At 46.7% G+C, this 26,073-nt stretch overlaps 1 protein-coding gene across 4 annotated transcripts in view; it reads left to right on the top strand.

Moving 5' to 3' along the window:
• ADK (adenosine kinase) overlaps positions 1-26,073 on the top strand; it is a 560,340-nt gene that overhangs the window by 18,295 nt on the left and 515,972 nt on the right. The window contains exon 1 of one of the 4 annotated variants that reach the window (XM_039547059.1): positions 8,578-8,752. The exons of the other annotated variants lie outside the window; for them this stretch is intronic. Within the exon in view, the coding sequence (XP_039402993.1) occupies positions 8,739-8,752 (14 nt within the window). The 5' untranslated portion in view covers positions 8,578-8,738. Of the gene's footprint in view, positions 1-8,577; positions 8,753-26,073 lie in introns of those variants that run through there. 4 annotated transcript variants of the gene reach the window in all.

Genomic DNA, 26,073 nt, shown 5'->3' with positions numbered 1-26,073 from the left:
CTCATCTCGTAGCTGTGGATCGACTACATCCTTCATTCTCTCTAAAAGGACTCGGTTGAAGACCTTCCCTGGCACCGACAGAAGTGTGATTCCTCTGTAGTTGGCACAGTTGCTAAGGTCTCCTTTCTTGGGGATTTTGATCAGGTATCCCTCTTTCCAGTCTGCCAGAATCACTTCTTCTTCCCATATCTTCTCAAAAAGGGAGTACAGCATTTCCACTGAAGCATCCAGGTCTACTTTCAGGGCCTCTGCTGGAATGTCGTCAGGTCCAGCCGCCTTCCTGTTCTTCATCATGATGATGGCTTTTCTGATCTCATCTCTGGTTGGTTTGTCACAATTGATTGGAAGGTCCTCGTTGGCTGGGTCGATGTCTGGTGGATTTGGTGGTGCTGGTCTATTCAGGAGTTCCTCAAAGTGCTCCGCCCATCTATTCATCTGTTGTTCTATTCCTGTTATAGACTTTCCCTGCTTGTCTTTGACGGGACGTTCTGGCTTGCTGAACTTTCCAGACAGTCGCTTGGTGGTGTCATACAGCTGTTTCATGTTGCCGATGTATGCTGCCTGCTCCGCTTCTGCTGCCAGTCCATCCACATAATCTCTCTTATCCTTCCTAATACTCCTCCTCACTACTCTGTGGGCTTCAGCATACTCTTTTTGAGCTTTGGCCTTTGCTGCTCTAGTCCTGCTGTTGTTAACTGCTGCCTTCTTCTTCTTTCTGTCTTCTATCGGAAATCCAGCAACCCTGAAGTCTCTTCTGGCCCTGGAAAGTCATTTAAATTTAAAAGACAGCTGAGTGAAGATGGAAGACCATTTAGAAGAGGAAGCCTTGGAGGAGCTTTGACTGGCAGGTACCTGCTTCCCAATACCATTGCACAGCAGTCATGGCAACCTGCAGAAACCTCCAATCTTGTTCGTATGCGTAGCCAAGCTCTTGGGCAATCTGCTCCTTCACTTACTGCTAGTCTGGAGTCTGCGCGCGAGATCACCCTGAGGAGGGTGTCACAGAGAGAGAGAGAGAGAGCGCATGCTGAATGAAAGCCAGCACAAGCCAGGGCCCTATGCTGCGATGCTCGTCAAGGCACTGGTCCCGGAGTACCAGCTGAGAGCGTGGCGCGGAAAAGTGTGCTACCTCGGAGCACCCAATAAGCCAGCTCTCCCCAGGAACCTCCTCCATAGGCTTTTCGACTACCTGCAGGAGAGCCTCCTGGAGATCTCCGCGGAAGATGCCTGTTCCATTCCCTTGTATATAGACCTTCTGTTTGCCTAATCTATTTTCCTGTTCTTTTAAGAAATAAATGTTAACATGTTTAAAGCAAAAAAATCTTAATCAAGGTCTCTGCTGTAATCCACTCTTTCTGCTGGTGTTTCTTAATTCCAAGCACTTCCTGGCATGCTAACCTAAGTGTCTCTCTCACTTTCTGCCATCTGTTGAGTACATTGTCTTCCTCTTCCTCAGACCGATCCTGTAATACTGAAAACTTATTCTTCAGCGTTAGTCCAAAATCTTCCTTGGTCTTGTGGTCCTTCAGAAGGCTGACGTTGTACTTCGTTCTTCTATCTGACGCGTCTATCCAGTTCTTCTTCAGTTTCAGCTTCAATCTGGCCACCACTAAGTGATGGTCGGACGCTACATCTGCTCCTCTTCTAACTCTAACGTCCTGCAAAGATCTTCTGAACTTCTTGCTAATGCAGACATGGTCGATCTGGTTTTCTGTCGTGCCTGCTGGCGATACCCAGGTACTCTTGTGGATCCGCTTGTGAGGAAAGATGCTGCCTCCTATGACCAGGTTGTTAAATGCACAGAGATCCACAAATCTCTCTCCATTCTCACTCATCTCTCCCAGAGCGTGGGTCCCCATGACTTGTTCGTATCCTGTATTGTCAGGTCCAATTTTGGCATTGAAGTCTCCCATAAGAATGGTAATATCTTTGTCTGGGAGAGTCTCTAATATTTTCTGAAGTCTATTGTAAAAATAGTCTTTATCCTCCTCTTCGCTGTCATTGGTTGGGGCATAGCACTGAACAACATTCATCTTAATCCTCTTCATTTTAGTTCTGAAGGATGCTGTGATGATCCTGGGGCCGTGTGCCTCCCAACCAATCAGTGCTCTCTGTGCCTGCTTAGACAACATAAAGCCTACTCCCTGTGTGTGGGGTGAGTCGCTCTCTTCATGTCCGGAATACAGCAACAGCCCTCCTGTCAACAGTCGCCTCTGTCCAGCTTGTGTCCATCTTGTCTCGCTAATACCCAGTAGGGTCAGGTTGTTGCTCCTCATCTCTACTGCAACCTGCGCCGTCTTTCCTGACTCGTACATGGTCCTCACGTTCCATGTGGTGATGGTAATCCTCCTGGTTGCAAGAAGGGTGATCGGCTTAGTGGCTTCCTCACAGCTTTCACCACCCAGCGTCATGCGTCTTCGAATTGAAGACCCTTCTTTTTCCAGGATAAAAATCTCTGATATCTCTATTGTTGGCATTTCTGTAGCAAGTTGATTTTTTACGGGGTGGGGTTGCTAGCCCCACGCCCAACCCTCCTCCTTTACCCTGACTTGGAACAGGCAGATGGCCCCAAAGGACCACTCTGGTGGAGTTCAATCCAAATAAACTAGACTGTAAACTAGATTGGTATCTTAAATAAACTCCAATAAATTTTCTATCTAGAAGTGAGCAATTCATTTTGTTTCATTTCTCTTGCTTTTTTTCATTTCCCCCTACCCTCTTTTATTTCTGTCCTTTGCTTTTAGACCCTCAGATCTGTGCATCTTTTTCCTTCCCAGATCCCCTTGTAGGGCCCAGTTATGCAAACAGGTAAGCAGGTGCATAACTTTGCTCATATGACTATTCTCATTGGCCTCATGGGCACTGACTTCAGTGTGGCTCTATGCAGAGGCGTGACTGAACGTATTAGCTTGCAGTATTGGGTCCTGAAAGACAGATAAAACCAATAAGTATATTGTTGACAGATGGAAATTTAGGGAGTAATATTTTACAAAACTCTTTTTAGAAAGATGAGCAGAGCACAAAGGTGCTATGGTTTCATTCTGTGAGGGAATATAAACAAACTGTCCTCTGTCTGCTGTTTGGACATAAATATATATCCTCTGAAGGAGTTAGTTGACTGGCCAACTGAAAAATGCAAGCATTATAATGATGAAGGTTCTGTTTCACATTATGCAGTTACTTAATTCTATAATTAGTAGTTAGGGCCCCACATGTCATTGCTCAAAACTTGAAGTAATCATGCTGGAGTTGCCAGAACAAAAAATATCCAGTGCAATTTTTATTCTTGTCCATTATCAGATTGGAACAGAGACCTATTTATTTTGTTGTTTATTTAAATAATGTATTCATTTCATGTTGTGTGTGAAGGGGGGTACAAGCACTTTGGGGGTCACTGAAAATAACTCTCTTGGGCTATAACCATCCACATTTCCCCTCATTGTCTACATTGTCTCTCTGGGTCCACTGTTCCCAGCAAATATGCAGTTTTAATAATGAATTCTGAAATTCAATTGGATTCTTCCGAGGTCTTTTGTGAGTTCCTTTCTATCTAACTGGTCTGGGACAGAAGGAAGGCAGCTGGGTTGCATTACTCATCTAGTCAGGTCAGCTGATCTTACCTACAAATAAGCTTGTAAGGTAACTGGAAAGAAAGGAGACGTGGATTTCCCCCCGCTCCCTCTTTTGTGTGGAAGTTGTTGGAGAGTCAATGCGTAGAAGTAGCGAGTGTAAAAGAAGCTGTTGGCTCTAGGGCTTAATTTTGGTTTACTCTTATATTATTTGCTTATAGAGTGTGCATAACTGTATTACAGAGAGCTATAGCTTGTGATATTGAATTTGAGTTATTGGGGGGTGAGGAGGAAATAAACCATGTTTGTGGGGTGTAACAGAGTGCTGGCTAGGAGAAACAAGCCAGACCCCTGTTAGCCCTGTTCCAGGGGAAGAAGGTTAGTAGTTGGGCTGGCTGAGGGGCCATGCCCTAATTACCAGAGTGGGTCCACCTGCAGGCCTGGGTAGTCAGCCTGCCCTATAAAGCTGGCTAGGAAGCAGGAGGAGATAGGAAAGGGAGGAGTGTAGGCTCTAGATCCTTGCTGGCTGGGAAGTTAGCAGTCTCCCAGAATGTTGGTCTCTGTAAATAATAGGTGGTGGTGGTGGGAACGGACACAAACAATAAAAGGACATGGGTGCTGCACTTCAGTTGGTCTTTGACTGCATTTGTGGAGGGGCCAGGAGGAGGCACTGCTACATGGGGGTTTTGTCCACTTAGGCTACGTCTTCACTACCCACCATATCGGCGGGTAGCAATCGATTTCTCGGGGATAGATATATCGCGTCTCATCTAGACGCGATATATCGATCCCCGAATGAGCTCCCGTTGACTCCGGAACTCCACCAACCCGAATGGCGGTAGCGGAGTCGACATGGGGAGCCATGGACGTCGATCCTGTGTCGTGAGGACAGTAGGTAATTCAATCTAAGATACTTCGACTTCAGCTACGTTATTCACATAGCTGAAGTTGCGTATCTTAGATCGACATCCCCCCGTAGTGTAGACCAGCCCTTATACAGAGTACAGTAACTCCTCACTTAACATTGTGGTTATGTTCCTGAAAAATGTGGCTTTAAGTGAAATGTTAAGCAAATCCAATTCCCCATAAGAATTAATGTAAATGAGGGGGTTAGGTTCCAGGGAACTTTTTTTTCACCAGACAAAAGATACACACACACACATATATACACACACACTCTATGTTTTAAACAAACAATTTAATAGTGGTACACAGTGATGATGATTGTGAAATTTGGTTGAGGTAGAGGAGTCAGAGGGTGGGTTATTTCCTAGGGAATGCCTTACGGCTAAATGATGAACTAGCAGTTGACTGGGCCCTCAAGGGTTATCTCTCACACTCTACAAGGCAGCAGGAATGGAGGGAGGGGAGACCGCATCACAGACAGAGACACACACACACTGTGTGTGTGTGTGTGTGTGTGAGAGAGAGAGATGTGCATTTCCCCTTTAAGTACACTGCCTTGTTAATTAGGTCAGCTTGCTGAGACTGCAGCTGCTGCCAGCAAGCTCCCTCCGTCCTGATCCCTATTGTGTGTCCCCCGCTGCTCTATGGAAGATGGGGTAAGTGGAGTGCAGGGGGAGGGGGAACACCCTGACATTAGCCCCCCTTTTCCTCCCCCCCCCCCTGCACAGCAAGCAGGAGTCTTGGGGAGCAGCTCCAAGGCAGAGGGCAGGAGCAGCACATTGCAGTGGTGGGGAGGGATAGCTGCAATTGCTAGACTGCTGACCAGCTGCTGTACAGGGAACTTAAGGGAGTGGGGAGCTGATGTGGGGGGCTGCTGGTGCACCCTGGTTTTAAGCCCCCACAAGCTAGCTGCAACAGGCTGCTCTTCCTGCAAGCAGTGGATAAAGCAGGCGGCTGCCAAACAACTTTAAAAGGGAGCATTGCACAACTTTAAATGAGCATGTTCCCTAATTGATCAGCAATGTAACAACGAAACAACGTTAAGCGGGATGACTTTAAGTGAGGAGTTATTGTATCTTCAACTGTCCTTGGAGCCTTCCCCACCAGGATCCTGCTCTGCACACATGTAAGGGTCTGCTGTGTGGATCCAATTCTAGGATTGGGGAATGTATTGCTAACAAAAAGGCGGTTAACTGATGTTTCTAACAGAAGTGTAGGAAAACAGTATCCTGTTGAAATAGATTAGTATTAACCTCACTAGGGGTATATGAATATTACAAGGCGTCCCCCTCAAAACTCACCTGCATATTTTTATTTTTTATGAAAATCATAAATTAGATACTTTTGATACAGAGTAATTCATATCTTTACAAATGTTGATATAAGGATACGCGGGTTAGGTATGCTTCAAAAATATATTTTCCTCCTATGCCTGCATGCAATCAAGTAGCAGGCTGATTATATGAAGAAAATTCATTCTGAAGGTCCCTGTTCTGTGAAAGTGGTGCACTTGCTTAACTTTGAATAGCCCCCCTGAGTACACACTGTGTGTGTAAAGTTGTGTGTGTCTTTATAGGGCCAGGACTTTGGAAACTGATACTTACTTGACCCTGATCACCACAGTATCCTTTATAAGTGTTATGGGTTATTTTTCTGTAAGGTAAAAGTTTGCATTTTTTTTTTTTAATCCTAGATAAAGAGAAAGTTGAGAATAGAGCTAAGTGAATTTTTTTTCAGCAAAAAATACAGATTTGGCAAGCCTTTCACATTTTTTTAAATATCTCTGTTTCAATATTAATTTTCTTTGTTTTTATTTTAAAAAGGCTCAGTCAAATCAAACCTTTTTCATTTTTCATCAAACAATGTTTCCTTTAACCCAAAACTATTTTTTTAAGTGCCAGTGAACCAAAAAAAAACAAAAAAAAAACAACTGTTGTTAACACAATTCTAGTTGAGAGAGATGACTATTCCATTTATTCTTGGAAGAAAGGCAGGCGACCTTCTCTCCATTCCTTTCCCCTTTGTTGAGTATACCTAAGAAATCTGTAAAGGGTGCACTTTTCCCCCCCCCATTCTTTCCCTGTTCTTTTTCTCTATTCCTCTCTCCATTGGCAATCACTCAGCTTGATAAAATCTCACTTACCTCACTGTGGTATCTGAACTGCTATCAGATAATTAAAGAAATAAAGCACACTTTGGTTTCAATCACTCTCCTATTATTCCTGAATAACAATCCACATAAAGTGTTTCTTGGTGTGTAATAGATTGAATAACCCAGATAAGAGAGAGGTACTGAACTAATTTTCAAAAGTTGTACCTAAGATGTATATAAGCAACTCATATCTTTTATAAAGAGCCAGCAAAACTAAAAAAGATGGAACTGGAGATATGTATTTTGCCTTTTGTAAGAAGGAAAACACAGAATTGTTGAAATTCTAAACAGAAAAAAATTCCATTTGAAGTAATCCACAGTTTATATGATAGAGAAGGTAACTATGAATAGGTAATAGACTAACTTTATAAATGTGTATGAAACCACCTGTCAGCTATTTTAGATGGGACTGGAGACTTTAATGGAGTCCTATGCCTGGAGGTGGTGGTCCTAGAGCTACTAAGGTGTAGGATGACCAGATATCCTGTTTTTAAAGAGACAGTCCTGTTTTTGGGACTTTTTCTTATATAGGCACCTATTACCCCTACCCCCTTTCCCGTTTTTTTCAGTTGCTATCTGGTAACCCTACTAAGGTGGCTATAAGCCACCTCAGAATTCTGTTTACACAAGGGAAATCCCCCCAGTGGCTTTCATTCTGGCTGCCTTGCATAGTCAGAGGCACAAAGTGGGCTCAAGGATTTGGCCCTTTGACTTCCAAAGGGAAGAGCAGAATGATAAAATTAGTGTAGACTGCTGTCTGCAATTTGATGAAAACTCAACTGGTTGTACAGATTTCCTTTTATTAGTACAACATGTGGTCCATAAAATTGTTGTCAGAAAAGCAGTTCTGGAAGAATTGCAATGGAAACTTAGAACACAACATCTTGTAGTTCTCTACTACAGAATTATTGGCAGATAAATGTTATAATATTTATGATTGGAATAAGAAATATGAACTCCTCGCTGTCCACCCTCCCGCCTGCTGCTTGCCTCCCTATTTGCCAGCTCACCCCACTTGCCCTCCTGCCTCACCTCCCTGCCCGCCTCCTCACAGTTTTATTAAAGTGCAGGATCCCCCAAAGCATGGGGCCTGGGGCGGTCGCACCAATTCACCGTACCCAAAGGACAGCTCTGGGGGTGGGGAGAGGGAAATCAGTCTTGCCAACTCCTACAATATTTGCTGTAGTTTCTTAGAGCCCCCAATCCTGAAATTGCCTGAATGTTTCACTTCTTGATTACCTGCTTGTTGTTGAAAGAAATGAATGTCTATTGTGGTCACTGTTGCAGAGGAAAGCTGGATGCTGTAACCTAAGTGCATCTTAAAGGCTCAAAACCCGCAACTAAGTTAAAATAACCCAATTTGTGGGGGGTGGGGGAAGCCATCCGGTTATTTTAAGGCTACTCTGATGAGTTGTGGGATGGACCCGCCTCATGATTCTGGAACACGCAGGCTTGGCACTAGTGTGGGGCATAAATAGCTTTTGGAAGTAAGGGCAGGACCTCAAGGATGCACACAGGCACCCTCCTGAAGGAAGATGATCAGGCTCTGGGAGTGTAGGGAGGCACAGTAATTGTGAGGGTCACATAGAGGAGGGTCTCTTCCCCCCACCCCTCCACTTCGTGGCCATCTTTAATATGGGCAGAAAGATCGCTCTAAAATAACCCATTTAACATAGTGCAGTGGGTGGGGGGTTTAAAGGTGGGTGGCAGTTTACGTGAGGGTGTGTCTGCCCACAGTAAAGATGGCGGATAGAGGGCGCGAGCATGGCATTCCAGGTCCGGTAACTGCCTGGTCTCGTGCGCCTCAGGGGGGCACGGCGGGAGCCCTCAACACGGCCGCTGGACGAGCCCCGCTCCCCCTCGCCTCTGTCTCTTCTTCTTGCAGGGGGGACGTCCCGGCTCGGTGTCAGCCAATCGCTGCGGGTGCGTGTGTGTGTGGGCGGGGCTGCCGGCAGGGCGAGTGGCCAAGCTGCATAGGGCTGCTCAGTGGAGTTAGAGGGAGCTGAGGAGAGGAGCCAAGTGGCGGCCGCGCTGCTGCTGCTGCAGGGGTTCTGTGTGCGGCCGCTGCTGCGAGTGGGGACTCCTCCTTCCAGGAGGGCGCGGAGGGAACCATGCCAGTTCTCAGGTAGTGCATAGGCGTTGATGCTGCTGTGGCTTGCTCCCCTAGCGCGGCCACTAGGGCAACGGGCTGCTGTCTGAGGTTTGCATTGACTTACTGCCTCTGCCTAGACTTGGGATGGCTTCGTTTCATTGCCTTCCCCGATGGTGTGGGCTTGGGGTGGCTCAGTTTCCCCATTCCCTCCCCTCCCTTTTCCTTGGGTTCTGGCTATTTTACCACCCTTCCCCCCCACCCCCAGTCCATAGCCAGTTCATTTGGTGTTTGACATCCCTCCCACTGGGAACTCTCTTCCCCCCCCCCAACTTTAACTATGTAAGTGCTGTCTTTTAATCAGATGCCAATTATCTGTATGTTGCAAAAAATATACCAATATTATGGACGTTTATTATTTATGTGGCACCATGAGTGTGCTGGATGGTTTGCAGACAAGTCCCCTGCCCTGAGGTACCTTGTCTATTACACTCCCACCTATGATGATTTAACAGGGTTTGGTTGAAACAAAATTAAAAGCCTATCCAATATGAAAGCGAATTACATGCCTCTTTACATCCTGGTGCTCGCCTTCTCTTGGATACTAGCTGGCAAAGTAAAGTGGTTTTTAGTCTGAAATTGCTCTAAATCTTTGCAGTGTTTAATAATGTGTTGCACTAACATGGGAGGCATGGGGGCATCTGGGTTGAAATGGAAGTCTCAAATTAGGATGTGTGGAGGGATCTATCTGTCATTGGCCTGCTATGATAAGCATTTCCAGGAAAATCATTTGGGAGTATGTTGACTTTAAAGTGATGGACTATCGAACTGCTGTAATGTGGGACAATATGAAATTGATGGACAAGAAGTAGATGCATATATTTGTAGCAGTTCTAACATCCGTCTTGGTGTATAATGTTGGCAGGACTCACCGTTTTAAAGTTTGATTTGGAGCTAAGCCTTTTTTTCCTCCATTCTACACATTTAATTGTGGAGAAAGAGCAACTAAAGTAATATGGCAGCAACTTGCATAATCTTGCAATAATAGATTAACGTTATGATCCAGTCTTAATATTTGCTACATTTTTAAGCTCAGTTTAGATCAATCCCAAATGCTAAGGAGGATAAAATTAAGACCCTCAACACTCAGGGTGGACCTGAAGCATTATTATGCCAGGGTCACAGATGAGTAATAGCTACAGTGACTAGATTTAAAATCTATAGCTTTAACATGCAGTAGTGTGAATTCTTCTTTTGTAAAATTAGTTTTTTCTTAAAGATCCTCCTCTTTTAAATGGACTTGTACTGTGAAGTGAACTGGTGACCTTTATCATATATATACACATACTGATCAGTCCCATAGTTCCTGAAGAGCTGTCTAAAGTTACAGCCTCTGAGTTTAATTATCATTCAAAGGTGGCTCTCCCATCCTCCCTTCCACCCACCCCCATGTGCAGTATATCAGATGTCACCCTGTCTCCAGTTAAGGAATATAGACCAGTGACTCTTTCACAACATGATGCTATTCAGCTGCCAGGTTATGTTGAGCTAATGCAACTGCCTGAAAATCTCACTACTGGTAGAACAGTGTTAATCAGTATGACAGACCTAGTTCCTACAGACTTTGGCTTTAAGGTGCTTGGAATCTAAAATAAATTACATCTTTCAGAGGATTGTGAAATGTGTATTGAAGATACTGCATTAACCCTGTATGTAAACATGCAATGTTTTAGCCAAATGTTAACTTCATTTATTTAAAGCCCTTTAAAGTATATGAATAGCCCTTTGATTTCAGTGGGGCTATTTGCATGCTTAAAGTTAGCCATGTGCTTAAGTGCTTTACTTAATAGAGATGTAATTGAAATAGCCTTTCAACTTTATAGAACTATGGAGTCCTAGTACCATAGGTGCTGGAACTAATGGGCTGGGGGTGCTGTCGCACCCCCTGGCTTGAAGTGGTTTCCATCATAGCACCCCCACTAGACACATTGTTCGAGCACCCCTAACTAGCACTGAAGTGCCTCTGGTCTCAGATTAATTACAGTGAAGGATAAATGATCTTTGTGTTGCAGAAGTAATTGCGCTGTGAACAGAACTGTATTGGTCAAAAGCTTTCAGCAGTTGCTTGCAAGATTTTAAAAGAGTTTCTGTGAATGAATATCTATTGCTGTTTTATTACATCTTGAAACCCTGTCCTAACTGAACTGTGTGTACAAGTCTGTCTCTACATAGTGGCTTGTTTGGCTTTGCTTTTGAGAGCAGGTCTTACATGTGTTATAGAAATGTTAAACACCACTTGTTTTTTTTCCCTCATGAAGTATGTGTGCTATCTCTTCATAAATTTAAGACTGGGTGTATAACATGGTTTAGTAACCAATTTGTAGTATAACTTTGGCTCCACCCAGGAAAAGGCCAAACCATGTTGTAAGTATTCTGACATTTTTATTTTTGGGAGAGAAAAGGTAGGTGAAGTAATACTTTTATTGGACCAACTTCTCTTGGTGAAAAAGAGAAGCTTTTGAGCTCTGTGGAGCTTTTCTTCAGGTCTGTTCTGTGGAGCTCAAAAGCTTGTTTCTTTCACTAAGATAATTTGGTTCTATAAAAGGTATTACCACACCCACCTTGGCGCTCTCATATCCTGGAACTAACATGGCTACAACAACACTGCAAACATTAGTTTTCTTGTAAAGCTATCGGGACACTGAAAAGTGAGTGTCAATCTACCCAGGAAAACTTACTGTCTTATTCATACTTTACAATAACCAACAAAGCTGTTTTTGTAGACTTATAACACACAATTGTCAATTGGTAGTAAAATAAGTCATTTGCTGCTATTGTCTAGACAATGTAGTACAGTAGAACCTCAGAGTTGCCAAACACCTTGGGAATCGAGGTTGTTCGTAACTCTAAAATGTTTGTATCTCTGAACAAAATGTTATGGATCTTTCAAAAGTTTACAACTGAACATTTACTTAATAGCACTTTGAAACATTATTTATGTTGAAGAAAAATCCTGCTTTCCTTTTTTTAGTACTTTACGTTTAACACAGTACTGTATTTGCCTTTTTTCCCCCCCACATCTGCTGCTGCGTGATTGCATACTTGGGTTCCAAATGAGGGGTGTGGTTGACTGGTTAGTTTGTAACTCTGAGGTTCTACTGTATTGCTAATGAGTAACTCAGATCACTGCTTGGATTTGACTTTTCCAAATGTCATAACTGCTGCAAAAATAATCCAATGTGTATTTTCCAGATATTTCTTTAAGCACTTTATAAATATTTTTTTCCACCTGTATGTTGTTCACATACTTCCATTACCATTTTGATGTCACTCTTCCACAGTGCTATTGTGCTAAAGTGCAGATAGATGTGTGAGAAGATGAAATACTTCCATTAAAATCAGTAAAAAGAACAGGAGTACTTGTGGCACCTTAGAGACTAACAAATAAATTTGTTAGTCTCTAAGGTGCCACAAGTACTCCTGTTCTTTTTGCGGATACAGACTAACACGGCTGCTACTCTGAAACCTGTCGTTAAAATCAGTGCTACTAGTGTCTGGCTACCAATTTTGGAATTGCATAGAAAGAAGAAATATTTATCTAATTTTGAAAACAAGTAATATTATATACTCAAGATTGCAAATTTGTGTTTTAATCTTTTTATGTAAAGTACAGTCAGTTAAGATTAGTTTGGCATTTATAAAAATAACTTTTGAAGTGGCAAATCAATTCAGAAGGAAGAGAGAGGTTTTTTTTATTGTTTGTTATGTTGTCTGCACCTTATTACTTCGGGTTACTTGTGATAATGAGAGAGTAATACCCAAAACATTTAGCAAAGATCATTGGCTAGTTGTGGAAATTGAATCTCTCTAGTGAACAAACCTACCCTCCAACATGGTTAGCAGAACAGGTTTATATTTAATAATTTACATTACTTAAGTTTGTGACTACTAGTTATTTTCACTAGGTTCTGTAGTAATTACAAAGTCAATAAAATGCCTTGGTCTTTACTATGGACATTTTGATACTTTTTGTTTTTGTATGTGTATGTATGTGTGTGTGTGTGCATGTGCATGTCTAAATTCCCTCCCAAGCAATGTCGATGTCTTCTGGGAAGTAAGCCACTGGTATTTTTATGATCTTGGCTTTATTTTTTCTGGTGTAAAAAGCATTTTCTGTGGCAAGGCCCTCCCCCCCCCTTTTTTTTTTTAAATGATAGCATTGTGATACTTATAATGGTCAGAGATGCATTTCCATTTGTATGGGAGTGATGGACCTCTGACCCCCCCACTTGGTAAATCAACTCCCATCTTTTCATGTGCTGTGTATTTATATCTGGCTTTGTATTTTCCACTCCATGCATCTGATGAAGTGGGTTTTAGCTCACGAAAGCTTATGCCCAAATAAATTTGTTATTCTCTAAGGTGCTACAAGGTCTCTTCGTTGTTTTTGCTGATACAGACTAACCCGGGTACTGCTCTGAAACCTGTCTGTGGTCTGTACTCTGACAAGCCAGATGGACTCAATGAAGGGGAACAGTGAAGATGGTTAAATAAATAAAACAAGTTTATTCCTAGTAAATATTTAGACTACAAAGGAAAAAAATTGTGGAGACCACACATAATTGATTTACCAGTCTGCACCTTCTATTTTGTATCTTGTCCAACCTTCAACTTTTCCCTCTTTGAGTCTAAATAATTGATAACCAAGATGTGAAATTGACCAGTCCAGTTTTGCTGTCCAACATGACTTTAAAAGCAAAAAGTAAACAAGATATATGTCATGTTAGAGTTTTTTACTGCTTTTAAGGTGGTGATAACACTGGTCAGAGTTTAATGCTTTTCTTTACACTGTCCCTATTTAACTCTTATCTGACTTAACTAGTAATTTCAAGCATATAAATATGGCTTTCATTTTATATCCGTACAATATGGCCTACAGAATCTTGTTTTATTGTACATAGGTCATGTCTACACAACAGAGTTAAGTCGATTTAAGTTATGTTGATGATCATAAACTGCTATAATTGCATCGCTTGTACATTTTCACACAACTCTCCTTCTGTTGGCGGAGCACGTCCACAGTTGGTGCTCTAGCACCAACAAATAGTAGTATGCTGTGGGTAGCTATCCCACTATGCAAATTGCCACCTTCTGCTAGGAGTTATGAGAATGGATTGCAGTGCATCATGGGGGCAGGATTACTGCTATATGATGCAGTTTTCTCCTGTCCCATAATTCCAAGGGCTTTCAACTGCCCCTGTAAACTTTGCGCCCATCATCTCTCCCTGAAAGCATGGATCCTTCAAGGCTCTCCAGTCTTGTGATAAGTGGTATGAACATAAATACTGCAGCATCAGCTGCATTAATGAGCTGGGAATCTGAACAGGAAACCATAGTGCATGCCCTGCTGTGTACCATGGAAAGAAACAATTCAAGATTGATGTTGGCATTCATGGAGCAGCTGCATATGGTTGCTACTGGGCTTGGGGAAAAAGCATTGAGTGGGGTTGGCTTGTGATGCAGGCATGGGATGACAAGCAGTGGCTGCAGAACTTTTGTATGCACAAAGCCACCTTCTTTGAACTCTGTGTGGAGCATGCCCCACGCCCTGTGGTGCAAGGACACCAAAAAGAGAGCTGCCCTAATGGTGGAAAAGCATGTGGCGATAGCTGTGTGGAAGCTGGCAACTCCAGACTGCTATCAGTCAGTCAATTGCCAATCAGTTTGGAATTGAGAAGTCCACTGTGGGGGTTGTGATGATGCAAAGTGTGCAGGGCCATGAATCACCTCTTGGTATGAAGGACCCTGTGTACACTTCCACTCTTTTGTTGATGAAACCTGACTTTTGTTGACAAAACTGTGGAAATAGAGGAGTTGCAACAAGTAACTACTATGCCTCACAGTGCACAATACAAAAGTCAATAGTATGACAGTGAAGAATGGGGGGACAATCCTGGAACACAAATAGGAGCCAGTAAAAGGTTGAATATACAAAAGAACTATATAAAGAAGTTTTCAAGCCTGATTTGCAAACATGTGAAAGCATGAACTTCTGCTGTCTTTGTTGGACTCCTGGCTAGGAACAATAGAAATCTAGTCCTGGAAAACACACAAAAATAAGCAGATTATTTTGTGACCTATGGATTCTGAAGTTTGCAGGTTGAGAGAGGCCCGAACAACACTAATCTGTCTACTTGAAAAAATATTTGGAGAAATTGAAGTCTTAGCAATGCTGTCCTATTTGTGCTGTATAGAAACAGTTAAGGACCGAAAGGTGTGAACTTTCCTTGTCAGCAATGGAGTGTGAATTTTAAAACCTAGTTTTGACCATTTAAACAACATTCAGCTGAAGTAATTGAAAATGAAATATAGGTGTCTAATCTAAAAGTCAATGTAGAGCTCTTAAACGCTAGCTTTCTATTTTGTCAAGTAAGCTACATCTACACTGGGCTTGTCTACACTGGCACTTTACAGCGCTGCAACTGTCTCACTCATGGGTCTGAAAAAACACACACCTGAGCGCTGCACGTTTCAGTGCTATAACGTGCCAGTATAGACAGTGTACCAGCACTGGGAGCTGTGCCCCGTGTAGAGGTGTCAGAGTCTCAATGCGTGGATGAGACGATGGTGTAGAGAGGAGGGGTTCACGTTCATTAGGAACTGGGGAAACTTCTGGGATGGGAGGAGCCTATACAGGAGAGATGGGCTCCACCTAAACCAAAGTGGAACCAGACTGCTGGCACTAAACATTAAAAAGGTTGTAGAGCAGCTTTTAAACTAGGATATGGGGGAAAGCCGACTGCCGCAGAGGAGCGTGTGGATCGGACACAGACTTTTCTTAGGGGAGAGTCTGATGATAGAGAATCTCCAGGTTATAGTCAGGAGCAAAGGACTGAAGAGTATAATGTAAGGGCCGGATCAGATGATAAACAGTCACATAAAAAAGAATCTGGCACATCAGAAAAAGGCAGACAAATAAACAAGGACAAGATTTTAAAGTGCTTGTACACAAATGCCAGAAGTCTAAATAATAAGATGGGTGAACTAGAGTGCCTTGTGATAAAGGAGGATATTGATATAATAGGCATCACAGAAACCTGGTGGACTGAGAGCAATCACTGGGACACAATCATTCCGGGGTACAAAATATATCGGAAGGACAGAACAGGTCGTGCAGGGGGAGGAGTGGCACTATATGTGAAAGAAAGTGTAGATTCAAATGAAGTAAAAATCTTAAGCGAATCCACAGATTCCATAGAATCTCTATGGATAGAAATTTCATGCTCTAGTAAAAATATAACATTAGGGATCTATTATCGACCACCTGACCAGGACAGTAATAGTGATGATGAAATGCTAAGGGAAATTAGAGAGGCTATCAAAATTAAGAACCCAATAATAGTGGGGGATTTCAATTATCCCCATATTGACTGGGAACATTTCACTTCAGGACGAAATGCAGAGATAAAATTTCTCGATACTTTAAATGACTGCTTCATGGAGCAGCTGGTACGGGAACCCACAAGGGGAGAGGCAACTCTAGATTTAATCCTGAGTGGAGCGCAGGAGCTGGTCCAAGAGGTAACTATAGCAGGACCGCTTGGAAATAGTGACCATAATATAATAGCATTCAACATCCCTGTGGTGGGAAGAACACCTCAACTGCCCAACACTGTGGCATTTAATGTCAAAAGGGGGAACTATACAAAAATGAGGGGGTTAGACAAAAGTTAAAAGGTACAGTGACTAAAGTGAAATCCCTGCAAGTTGCATGGGCCCTTTTTAAAGACCCCATAATAGAGGCCCAACTTCAATGTATACCCCAAATTAAGAAAAACAGTAAAAGAACTAAAAAAGAGCCACCGTGGCTTAACAACCATGTAAAAGAAGCGGTGAGAGATAAAAAGACTTCCTTTAAAAAGTGGAAGTCAAATCCTAGTGAGGCAAATAGAAAGGAGCACAAACACTGCCAACTTAAGTGCAAGAGTGTAATAAGAAAAGCCAAAGAGGAGTTTGAAGAACAGCTAGCCAAAAACTCTAAAGGTTAACTTTAGATGTTTTTTAAGTACATCAGAAGCAGGAAGCCTGCTAAACAACCAGTGGGGCCCCTTGACGACCAAAATACAAAAGGAGCGCTTAAAGACGATAAAGTCATTGCGGAGAAACTAAATGGATTCTTTGCTTCAGTCTTCACGGCTGAGGATGTTAGGGAGATTCCCAAACCTGAGCTGGCTTTTATAGGTGACAAATCTGAGGAACTGTCACAGATTGAAGTGTCACTAGAGGAGGTTTTGGAATTAATTGATAAACTCAACATTAACAAGTCACCGGGACCAGATGGCATTCACCCAAGAGTTCTGAAAGAACTCAAATGTGAAGTTGCGGAACTATTAACTAAGGTTTGTAACCTGTCCTTTAAATCGGCTTTGGTACCCAATGACTGGAAGTTAGCTAATGTAAGGCCAATATTTAAAAAGGGTTCTAGGGGTGATCCCGGCAATTACAGACAGGTAAGTCTAACGTCGGTACCGGGCAAATTAGTTGAAACAATAGATAAGAATAAAATTGTCGGACACATAGAAAAACATAAACTGTTGAGCAATAGTCAACATGGTTTCTGTAAAGGGAAATCGTGTCTTACTAATCTATTAGAGTTCTGTGAGGGGGTCAACAAACATGTGGACAAGGGGGATCCGGTGGACATACTGTACTTAGATTTCCAGAAAGCCTTTGACAAGGTCCCTCACTAAAGGCTCTTACGTAAATTAAGCTGTTATGGGATAAAAGGGAAGGTCGTTTCATGGACTGAGAACTGGTTAAAGGACAGGGAACAAAGGGTAGGAATTAATGGTAAATTCTCAGAATGGAGAGGGGTAACTAGTGGTGTTCCCCAAGGGTCAGTCCTAGGACCAATCCTATTCAATTTATTCATAAATGATCTGGAGAAAGGGGTAAACAGTGAGGTGGCAAAGTTTGCAGATGATACTAAACTACTCAAGATAGTTAAGACCAAAGCAGATTGTGAAGAACTTCAAAAAGATCTCACAAAACTAAGTGATTGGACAACAAAATGGCAAATGAAATTTAATGTGGATATATGTAAAGTAATGCACATTGGAAAAAATAACCCCAACTATACATACAACATGATGGGGGGGCTAATTTAGCTACAACGAGTCAGGAAAAAGATTTTGGAGTCATCGTGGATAGTTCTCTGAAGATGTCCACGCAGTGTGCAGAGGCGGTCAAAAAAGCAAACAGGATATTAGGAATCATTAAAAAGGGGATAGAGAATAAGACTGAGAATATATTATTGCCCTTATATAAATCCATGGTACGCCCACATCTCGAATACTGTGTACAGATGTGGTCTCTTCACCTCAAAAATGATATTCTAGCGCTAGAAAAGGTTCAGAAAAGGGCAACTAAAATGATTAGGGGTTTAGAGAGGGTCCCGTACGAGGAAAGATTAAAGAGGCTAGGACTCTTCAGCTTGGAAAAGAGAAGACTAAGGGGGGACATGATAGAGGTATATAAAATCATGAGTGATGTTGAGAAAGTGGATAAGGAAAAGTTATTGACTTATTCCCATAATACAAGAAAAGACGGTTACTCACCGTAGTAACTGTTGTTCTTCGAGATGTGTTGCTCCTATCCATTCCAGTTAGGTGTGTGCGCCACGCGTGCACGGCTTCTCCGGATCATTTTTACCCTAGCAACTCCGGCGGGCCAGCTGGCGCCCCCTGGAGTGGCGCCGCTATGGCGCGTGTTATATACCCCAGCCGGCCCGTCCGCTCCTCAGTTCCTTCTTGCCGGCTACTCCGACAGTGGGGAAGGAGGGCGGGTCTGGAATGGATAGGAGCAACACATCTCGAAGAACAACAGTTACTACGGTGAGTAACCGTCTTTTCTTCTTCGAGTGATTGCTCCTATGCATTCCAGTTAGGTGATTCCCAAGCCTTACCTAGGCGGTGGGGTCGGAGTGAGACGTGGCAGAGTGTAATATTGCTGAGCCAAAGGCTGCATCGTCTCGAGATTGCTGCACCAACGCGTAGTGGGAAGCGAAGGTGTGTACAGAAGACCAGGTAGCTGCTCTACAAATGTCCTGGATAGGGACGTGGGCCAGGAAAGCGGTAGACGAGGCTTGCGCTCTCGTGGAGTGAGCGGTGAGGCGGCATGGTGGCACATGAGCCAGCTCGTAGCATGACCTAATACATGCCGTGACCCAGGCGGAAATCCGCTGCGAGGAGACCGGCTCGCCTTTCATTCGGTCAGCCACCGCTACGAAGAGCTGGGTCGAACGCCGGAAAGGCTTCGTACGCTCGATATAAAAAGCAAGGGCCCTGCGAACGTCGAGGGTGTGAAGCTGTTGCTCCCGAGGAGAAGCATGTGGCTTTGGAAAGAAGACCGGGAGGAAGATCTCCTGATTGACATGGAAGGCCGAGACGACTTTCGGGAGAAAGGCCGGGTGAGGTCGGAGCTGCACCTTGTCTCTATGGAAAATGGTGTACGGTGGACCAACCGTTAGGGCGCGAGGCTCGGACACACGTCTCGCAGATGTAATGGCGACGAGAAAGGCCATCTTCCAAGACAGGTAGAGAAGGGAGCATGTGGCTAAAGGCTCGAAGGGAGCTCCCATAAGCCTGGCCAGGACCAGATTTAAATCCCAGGCTGGGGTAGGACGCCTCATGGGTGGGTACAACCGGTCCAGGCCCTTCAGGAAGCGGGATACCATCTGGTTAGCGAAGATGGATCGACCGTCTATGGACGGGCGAAACGCGGATATGGCTGCCAGGTGTACCTTTAAGGAGGAGACCACAAGACCTTGCTCCTTTAGGTACCAGAGGTAGTCCAGGATTGTGGGAAGGGGAACTTCGAAGGGATTAAGGCCGCGTTGGTCACACCAAAGGGCAAAGCGCTTCCACTTCGCACAGTAAGTAGAGCGGGTGGAAGGCTTTCTGCTTTCAAGCAGGACTCGTTGTACTGCCTCGGAACAGCCTCTCTCCGCAGGGGTCAACCACTCAGGTACCAAGCTGTGAGATGGAGGGACTGTAGGTCTGGGTGGCGAAGCCTGCCGAAGTCCTGCATGATGATGTCCGGCCAGGACGGTAGGGGAATGGGTTCCCGAACAGAGAGCTCGAGCAGCAGGGTGTACCAGTGCTGTCTCGGCCAGGCCGGAGCAACGAGTATTATACGGGCCCAGTCCCTCCGTAGCTTGAGCAGAACCCGGTGGATGAGCGGGAATGGAGGGAAGGCGTAAAGGAGGTGATCCATCCAGGAGTACAGGAAGGCGTCCGACAGGGAGCCCGGAGAGCGACCCTGGAAGGAACAGAACTGGTGGCACTTCCTGTTCTCCTTGGAGGCAAACAGGTCTACCTGGGGAAAGCCCCACAGTTGGAAAATTCTGTGTGCCACATCCGGTCGAAGGGACCACTCGTGGGCGAGGAAAGACCTGCTGAGGTGGTCCGCCAGCGTGTTCTGCACTCCTGGAAGAAACGACGCTTCGAGGTGAATCGAGTGGGCCACACAGAAGTCCCACAGGAGCATCGCTTCCTTGCAAAGGAGAGAGGAGCGGGCCCCGCCCTGCTTGTTCACGTAGAACATCGCCGTCGTGTTGTCCGTGAACACTGCGACGCAGCGGCCTTGCAGGCGGGTGCGGAAGGTGTGGCACGCCAAACGGATCGCTCGCAGCTCCCGGATGTTGATGTGCAGAGCGAGCTCTTGGGGCGACCAGAGGCCTTGGGTGTGAAGGTCGCCGAGATGGGCTCCCCACCCCAGGGCTGAGGCATCCATGGTCAGAGTGACGGATGGACGAGCAGGGTGGAACGGGACTCCTGCACACACCACCTCTGGGTCCAGCCAGCAGGTGAGTGACTCGAGGGTGGGCTTCGCAACCGTGACCACCATGTCGATGTGGTCGCGATGCGGGCGGTACACCGACGCTAGCCAGGACTGGAACAGGCGGAGGTGGAGCCTCGCGTATGCTGTGACATACGTACAGGATGCCATGTGTCCCAGGAGGCGGAGGCAGGCCCGAACCGTTGTCGTGGGAAAGGTGAGGAGGTCTCGGATGATGGAGACCATAGTTTGGTGTCGAGACAGCGGGAGGCAGGCCCTGGCCAAATTGGAGTCGAGCACTGCTCAGATGAATTCTACCTGCTGCGACGGAGTTAAAGCGGACTTCTTGGTGTTGATGAGAAGACCGAGGTCCCGAAAGAGAGACACGACCTCTCTTATTTGGTTTGTTACCAGCCGCTGGGATGCTCCGCGAACCAGCCAATCGTCGAGATACGGATAAACATGTATCTGACGCCGGCGGAGGGCTGCGGCAACCACCGCCATGCACTTCGTGAAAACCCTCGGCGCGGTGGAGAGGCTGAAAGGCAGCACTGCGAACTGGTAGTGCGCGTTGTTGACAGTGAAGCGCAGGAAGCGTCGATTGGGGGGGGGTGTAAATTGCGACATGGAAGTATGCGTCCTTCATGTCAAGGGCGGCAAACCAGTCTCCCGGATCCAGGGAGGGGATGATGGCCCCCAGGGTGACCATACGAAACTTGGGCTTGAGCAGGTACTTGTTGAGCTCCCGCAGGTCCAGAATTGGACGAAGACCTCCTTTCGCCTTGGGGATGAGGAAGTAGCGGGAGTAGAAGCCCCTGCCCCGCATGTCGCATGGCACCTCCTCTATGGCCCCCAAGCTCAACAGAGTCTTGACCTCCTGCAGGAGGAATTGCTCGTGAGAGGGGTCCCTGAAGAGGGACGGGGACGGAGGATGAGAAGGAGGGGGCGAAACAAATTGCAGGCGGTACCCAGACTGGATTGTTTGAAGGACCCAGTTGTCTGTTATTTGGGACCACGCCGAAAAGAAATGGGAAAGGCGGTTGTAGAATAGAGGGGTAGGATCCGGTCCAGAGGCTGATGAGCCGTCCTCGGGCGTCCCATCAAAACGCCTGTTTGGGGCCCTGAGGGGCCTTGGAAGGCGGATGGGTTGAGGTGCGCCGATTGCCAGATGGTCTACGGCAGGCCGGGCCAGGTCTGCGGCCTGCGTATGGTCTTGCCCTAGATTGGTTAAAGGGCCGGTATGGCTGCTGCCTAAAGGACCTGCGCTGGGTTGCCGGTGTATGCATCCCCAGAGTACGGATGGCAATATGACCGTCCTTTAGGGTCTGGATCCTCGAATCGGTCTTTTCCGAGAACAGGCCCTGAGCGTCAAAAGGCAGGTCCTGCAAGGTGTACTGCACCTCAGGCGGCAGCGTGGATGACTGCAACCATGAGATGCGCCTCATGGTGACCCCCGAGGCCAGGGTTCTTGCACCCGAGTCCGCGGAGTCAAGAGCGGACTGTATAGAAGACCTGGAAGTCTTCTTGGCCTCCTCCAACAGAGCTGTGAACTCCTGGCGAGAGTCAGGTGGGATGAGCTCCGTGAACTTCGCCAGAAACACCAAGATATCAAAAGTGTATCTGGCGAGGAGGGCCATCTGATTGGCGATCCTAAGCTGGAGGCCGCCGGCTGAGTAAACCTTGCGGCCCAAGAGGTCCATTTGCTTAGCCTCCCTTGACTTTGGGGCTGGGGCGGGTTGGCCGTTCCTTTCCCTGTCGTTGACCGACTGGACAACCAACGAGTCAGGGGCTGGGTGGGTGTACAGATACTCGTACCCCGTGGGAGGGACGGAGTACTTTCTTTCGACACGCCTGGTGGTGGGAGGGACGGACGCCGGTGACTGCCAGATGGTGGTGGCATTCTTCTGTATGGTGCGGATAAAGGGTAATGCTACCCGCACCGGAGCCTCCGCTCTGATTACATTGGTCACTGGGTCCTCATCCTCTGCGACCTCCGCCACAGGGAGGTTGATCGCCTGTGCCACCTGACGCAGAAGGTCCTGATGCGCCCGCAAGTCAATTGGCGGGGGGTCAGATGTAGCCGCCCCGGCCACCGCCTCGTCCGGTGATGAAGACGAGGATGGGCCCTGTACCACGGCCTCTGCAGGCGGTTCCTCCAAGGGATCGGCTGTTGACTCCGGCCGAGGATGCTCTTGGGAACCAGGTGGCAACTGGTCTGCGGCTGGAGGTGAAGGGGGCGGTCTACTTATTGTAGCTACCGGAGCCCGACGTTCCGAGGCAGGGGCCCTTGGAGGGAGCGGCACTTCCTGGGATTCATACTGGGCCCACGTTACCCAGAAGCCCCATTGTCTCGCACCCTGGACATGAGTCTGCTCCACAGCGGGAAGGTGACCCTCGCTGCCCGCCTCCAAAGCCACCGATGCTTGACTAGAAGGCCAGGGAGGTGCGGATGCGCCGAACGATTGAGTCGTCGAGGGTGGTAGGGTACCCATTGACGGTGCCAAGGTTCGGTGCCGGTCCTCTCGGTGCCGAGACCGGGAGCGAGACCATCGGTCGGCACGGTGCTGGGAGCTCGACCGGTGCCGGGAGCTCGACCGGGACATCGACCGGCGGTGCCTAGAGCGGCTCCTAGAGTCACGGTGCCGGGAATCACGGTGGCAGGAGTCGCGGTGCCGGGAGTCGGACCTCCCTCGGTGCCGACGAGACGGAGACCGGGACCGGGAACGCCTCCGGGAGTGCGACCGGTACCGCGATGACGAGCGAGACCGGGACCTGGAGCGCCGTCTCTTCCGCTCGACCGGTGGCCGCATCATCATCGGCTTCCCTGCCGACACGACAGCCCGCACCGGCGGTGCCGGGGGCCGGAGGCTCGGTGCCTCTGTGAGCTCTATGAGCTCCCTCGCCGTCGAATACGTCTCGGGCGTGGACGGCAGCACGAGCTCTACCGCGGACGGTGCCGGGGAGCGAGGTGGTGCCGGACTCAACGGCCCTTGCGGTGCCGGAGTCAATGGCACAGTGCACGGCTTGTGCACTGCCACAGCCAGGACTGGAGGCGGAGGTGGCTGGGCTAATTGACCCTGGTCCTGGGTCTTTGGTGCTGCCTTGGTCGGCTTCCGCATCCTGGATGGCGAGAGGGAGCAGTGCCTCTTAGCCGGTGCCGCTGGAGAGGGTCGAGACGCCTCGGTGCCGGAGCGGCTCGGAGCCGCTGGTGCGCTGCGCGCCGATGCAGGCTTTGGTGCCGGCGCGGTCGGTGCCGGGGGCTGAAGCGAAGCCTCCATAAGGAGCTGCTTAAGTCTGGTGTCCCGCTCCTTCCTTGTCCAGGGCTTAAAGGCCGCACAGATAGGGCACTTATCTGTGCGGTGAGTCTCCCCAAGGCAGCGCAGGCAGGCGTCGTGCGGATCTCCTACCAGCATATGCCGCTGGCAAGATGCACAGGGCTTAAAGCCCGGTGCTTTGGGCATGAGCCTGCACCGGTGGGGGAAAAAAGGAGGGAAACCCCCCTTATTTCCTTATCTTAACTATACTAACTAAACTATACAACTAACAAACACTAAGTGATTAAGAACTATATACAAAGAAAGCTATAGAGCGCTAGGGATGTGGAGGACAGAGAGCACTCCACTGTTCCAACTGCCGTCACGGGCGGGAAGAAGGAACTGAGAAGCAGACGGGCCGGCTGGGGTATATAACACGCGCCATAGCGGCGCCACTCCAGGGGGCGCCAGCCGGCCCGCCGGAGTTGCTAGGGTAAAAATGTTCCGGAGAAGCCGTGCATGCGCGGCACGCACACCTAACTGGAATGCATAGGAGCAATCACTCGAAGAAGAACTAGGAGTCACCAAATGAAATTAATAGGCAGCAGGTTTAAAACAAATGAAAGGAAGTTCTTCTTCACACAGCGCACACTCAACTTGTGGAACTCCTTACCTGAGGAGGTTGTGAAGGCTAGAACTATAACAGCATTTAAAAGAGAACTGGATAAATTCATGGTGGCTAAGTCCATAAATGGCTATTAGCCAGGATGGGTAAGAATGGTGTCCCTAGCCTCTGTTCGTCAGAGGATGGAGATGGATGGCAGGAGAGAGATCACTTGATCATTGCCTGTTAGGTTCACTCCCTCAGGGGCACCTGGCATTGGCCACTGTTGGTAGACAGATACTGGGCTAGATGGACCTTTGGTCTGACCCGGTACGGCCATTCTTATGTTCTTATGTGTGTTTTAGAGCGCCATTTTGTGCTGCGCGGCTTGTGTAGTCGTGGCACACTTTACCGTTGCCAGTGAAGACGTGCCCTTACTCAGGTTAGATTTAAGATACTAATGTCACTAAGGAGCTGTTGGTTGTATTTACTTCTCAGCAGACCACTGTGGATGCTAACCGATAAGATATGCAAAGTCTCATGTGGTATTTGAAAATGAAGTGCCAAATGCTGTTCTGTTGTAACTGCCTCTTTATGGAACAACTAAATTGAAGACAGTAGAAACAGTAGTGGTTCCAAATGTTTCAGTTGGCATTGCTGGATCTACTCTTGCTGGTGTCAGCTACCTCTGTTTTTTTTTTAAGTGTCATGTTAGGTGTGCCCTGTGGCAAAGTAGCCTTTATAATATTGATGGGTTGATATTACCAATGACATTAAACCATAGTAACCTATGCCAAAGGTTTGACTCCCAAAAGGCTACAGCAGGGGTCGGCAATCTTTCAGAAGTGGTGTGTTGAGTCTTCATTTATTCACTCTAATTTAAGGTTTCACGTGCCAGTAATGTATGTTAACGTTTTTAGAAGGTCTCTTTCTATAAGTCTATAATATATAACTAAACTAGTGTATGTAAAGTAAATAAGGTTTTTTAAATGTTTAAGAAACTTCATTTAAAATTAAATTAAAATGCAGAGCCCTCTGGACTGTTGGCCAGGACCCGGGCAGTATGAGTGCCACTGAAAACCAGCTTGTGTGCCGCCTTCGGCACGCGTGCCATAGGTTGTCTACCCCTGGGCTACAGTATCAGAATTAGGAAGGTCAGAACAGCTATTAGGCTATGTCTACTCTGGCAGAGTTTTTGCACTGTCAGTTCCACCGGTGATAGTGAACCGGTGAAAGAAAAGCGCTGGCTTGCGTACTCACTTCCACAGGTGTCAGATCATGTTCACATTTGCAGCACTTCTATCGCAGCTGAGAGCAGCTATCCCACAGTGCAGCTCTCTCCATTTTGACAATAGGTCTTGTGGGAAGGGGGAGGTGATCGTGGAGCATCCTGGTCCCTTCACAGCCTCCTCTCCCCAAACACTGATCAGCTCCAGTAGCTCAGAATTGCTCCAAGCAGGGGATTGTTTGCTCTGTGGAGTAGGCATTGTCACCTGGCCAGATAAGTGAGCACTTGCCAAGAAAACAGAAAGGGGAGTTTCAAAGTTCTCTGGGCTTTATGGGGGGAGGGGTGGATGTCTGTTTACCTGGTGTCAGAGCAGCAGAGCTGCTGGCCAAAGTGGTCATCTAGGCACTGTGGGATATCCTCTGGAGGCTAAAAG

Source organism: Mauremys reevesii, linkage group 7, assembly GCF_016161935.1.
Source record: "Mauremys reevesii isolate NIE-2019 linkage group 7, ASM1616193v1, whole genome shotgun sequence".
Classification (NCBI taxonomy): domain Eukaryota; kingdom Metazoa; phylum Chordata; order Testudines; family Geoemydidae; genus Mauremys; species Mauremys reevesii.
This window is presented reverse-complemented; position numbering and strand designations above follow the sequence as displayed.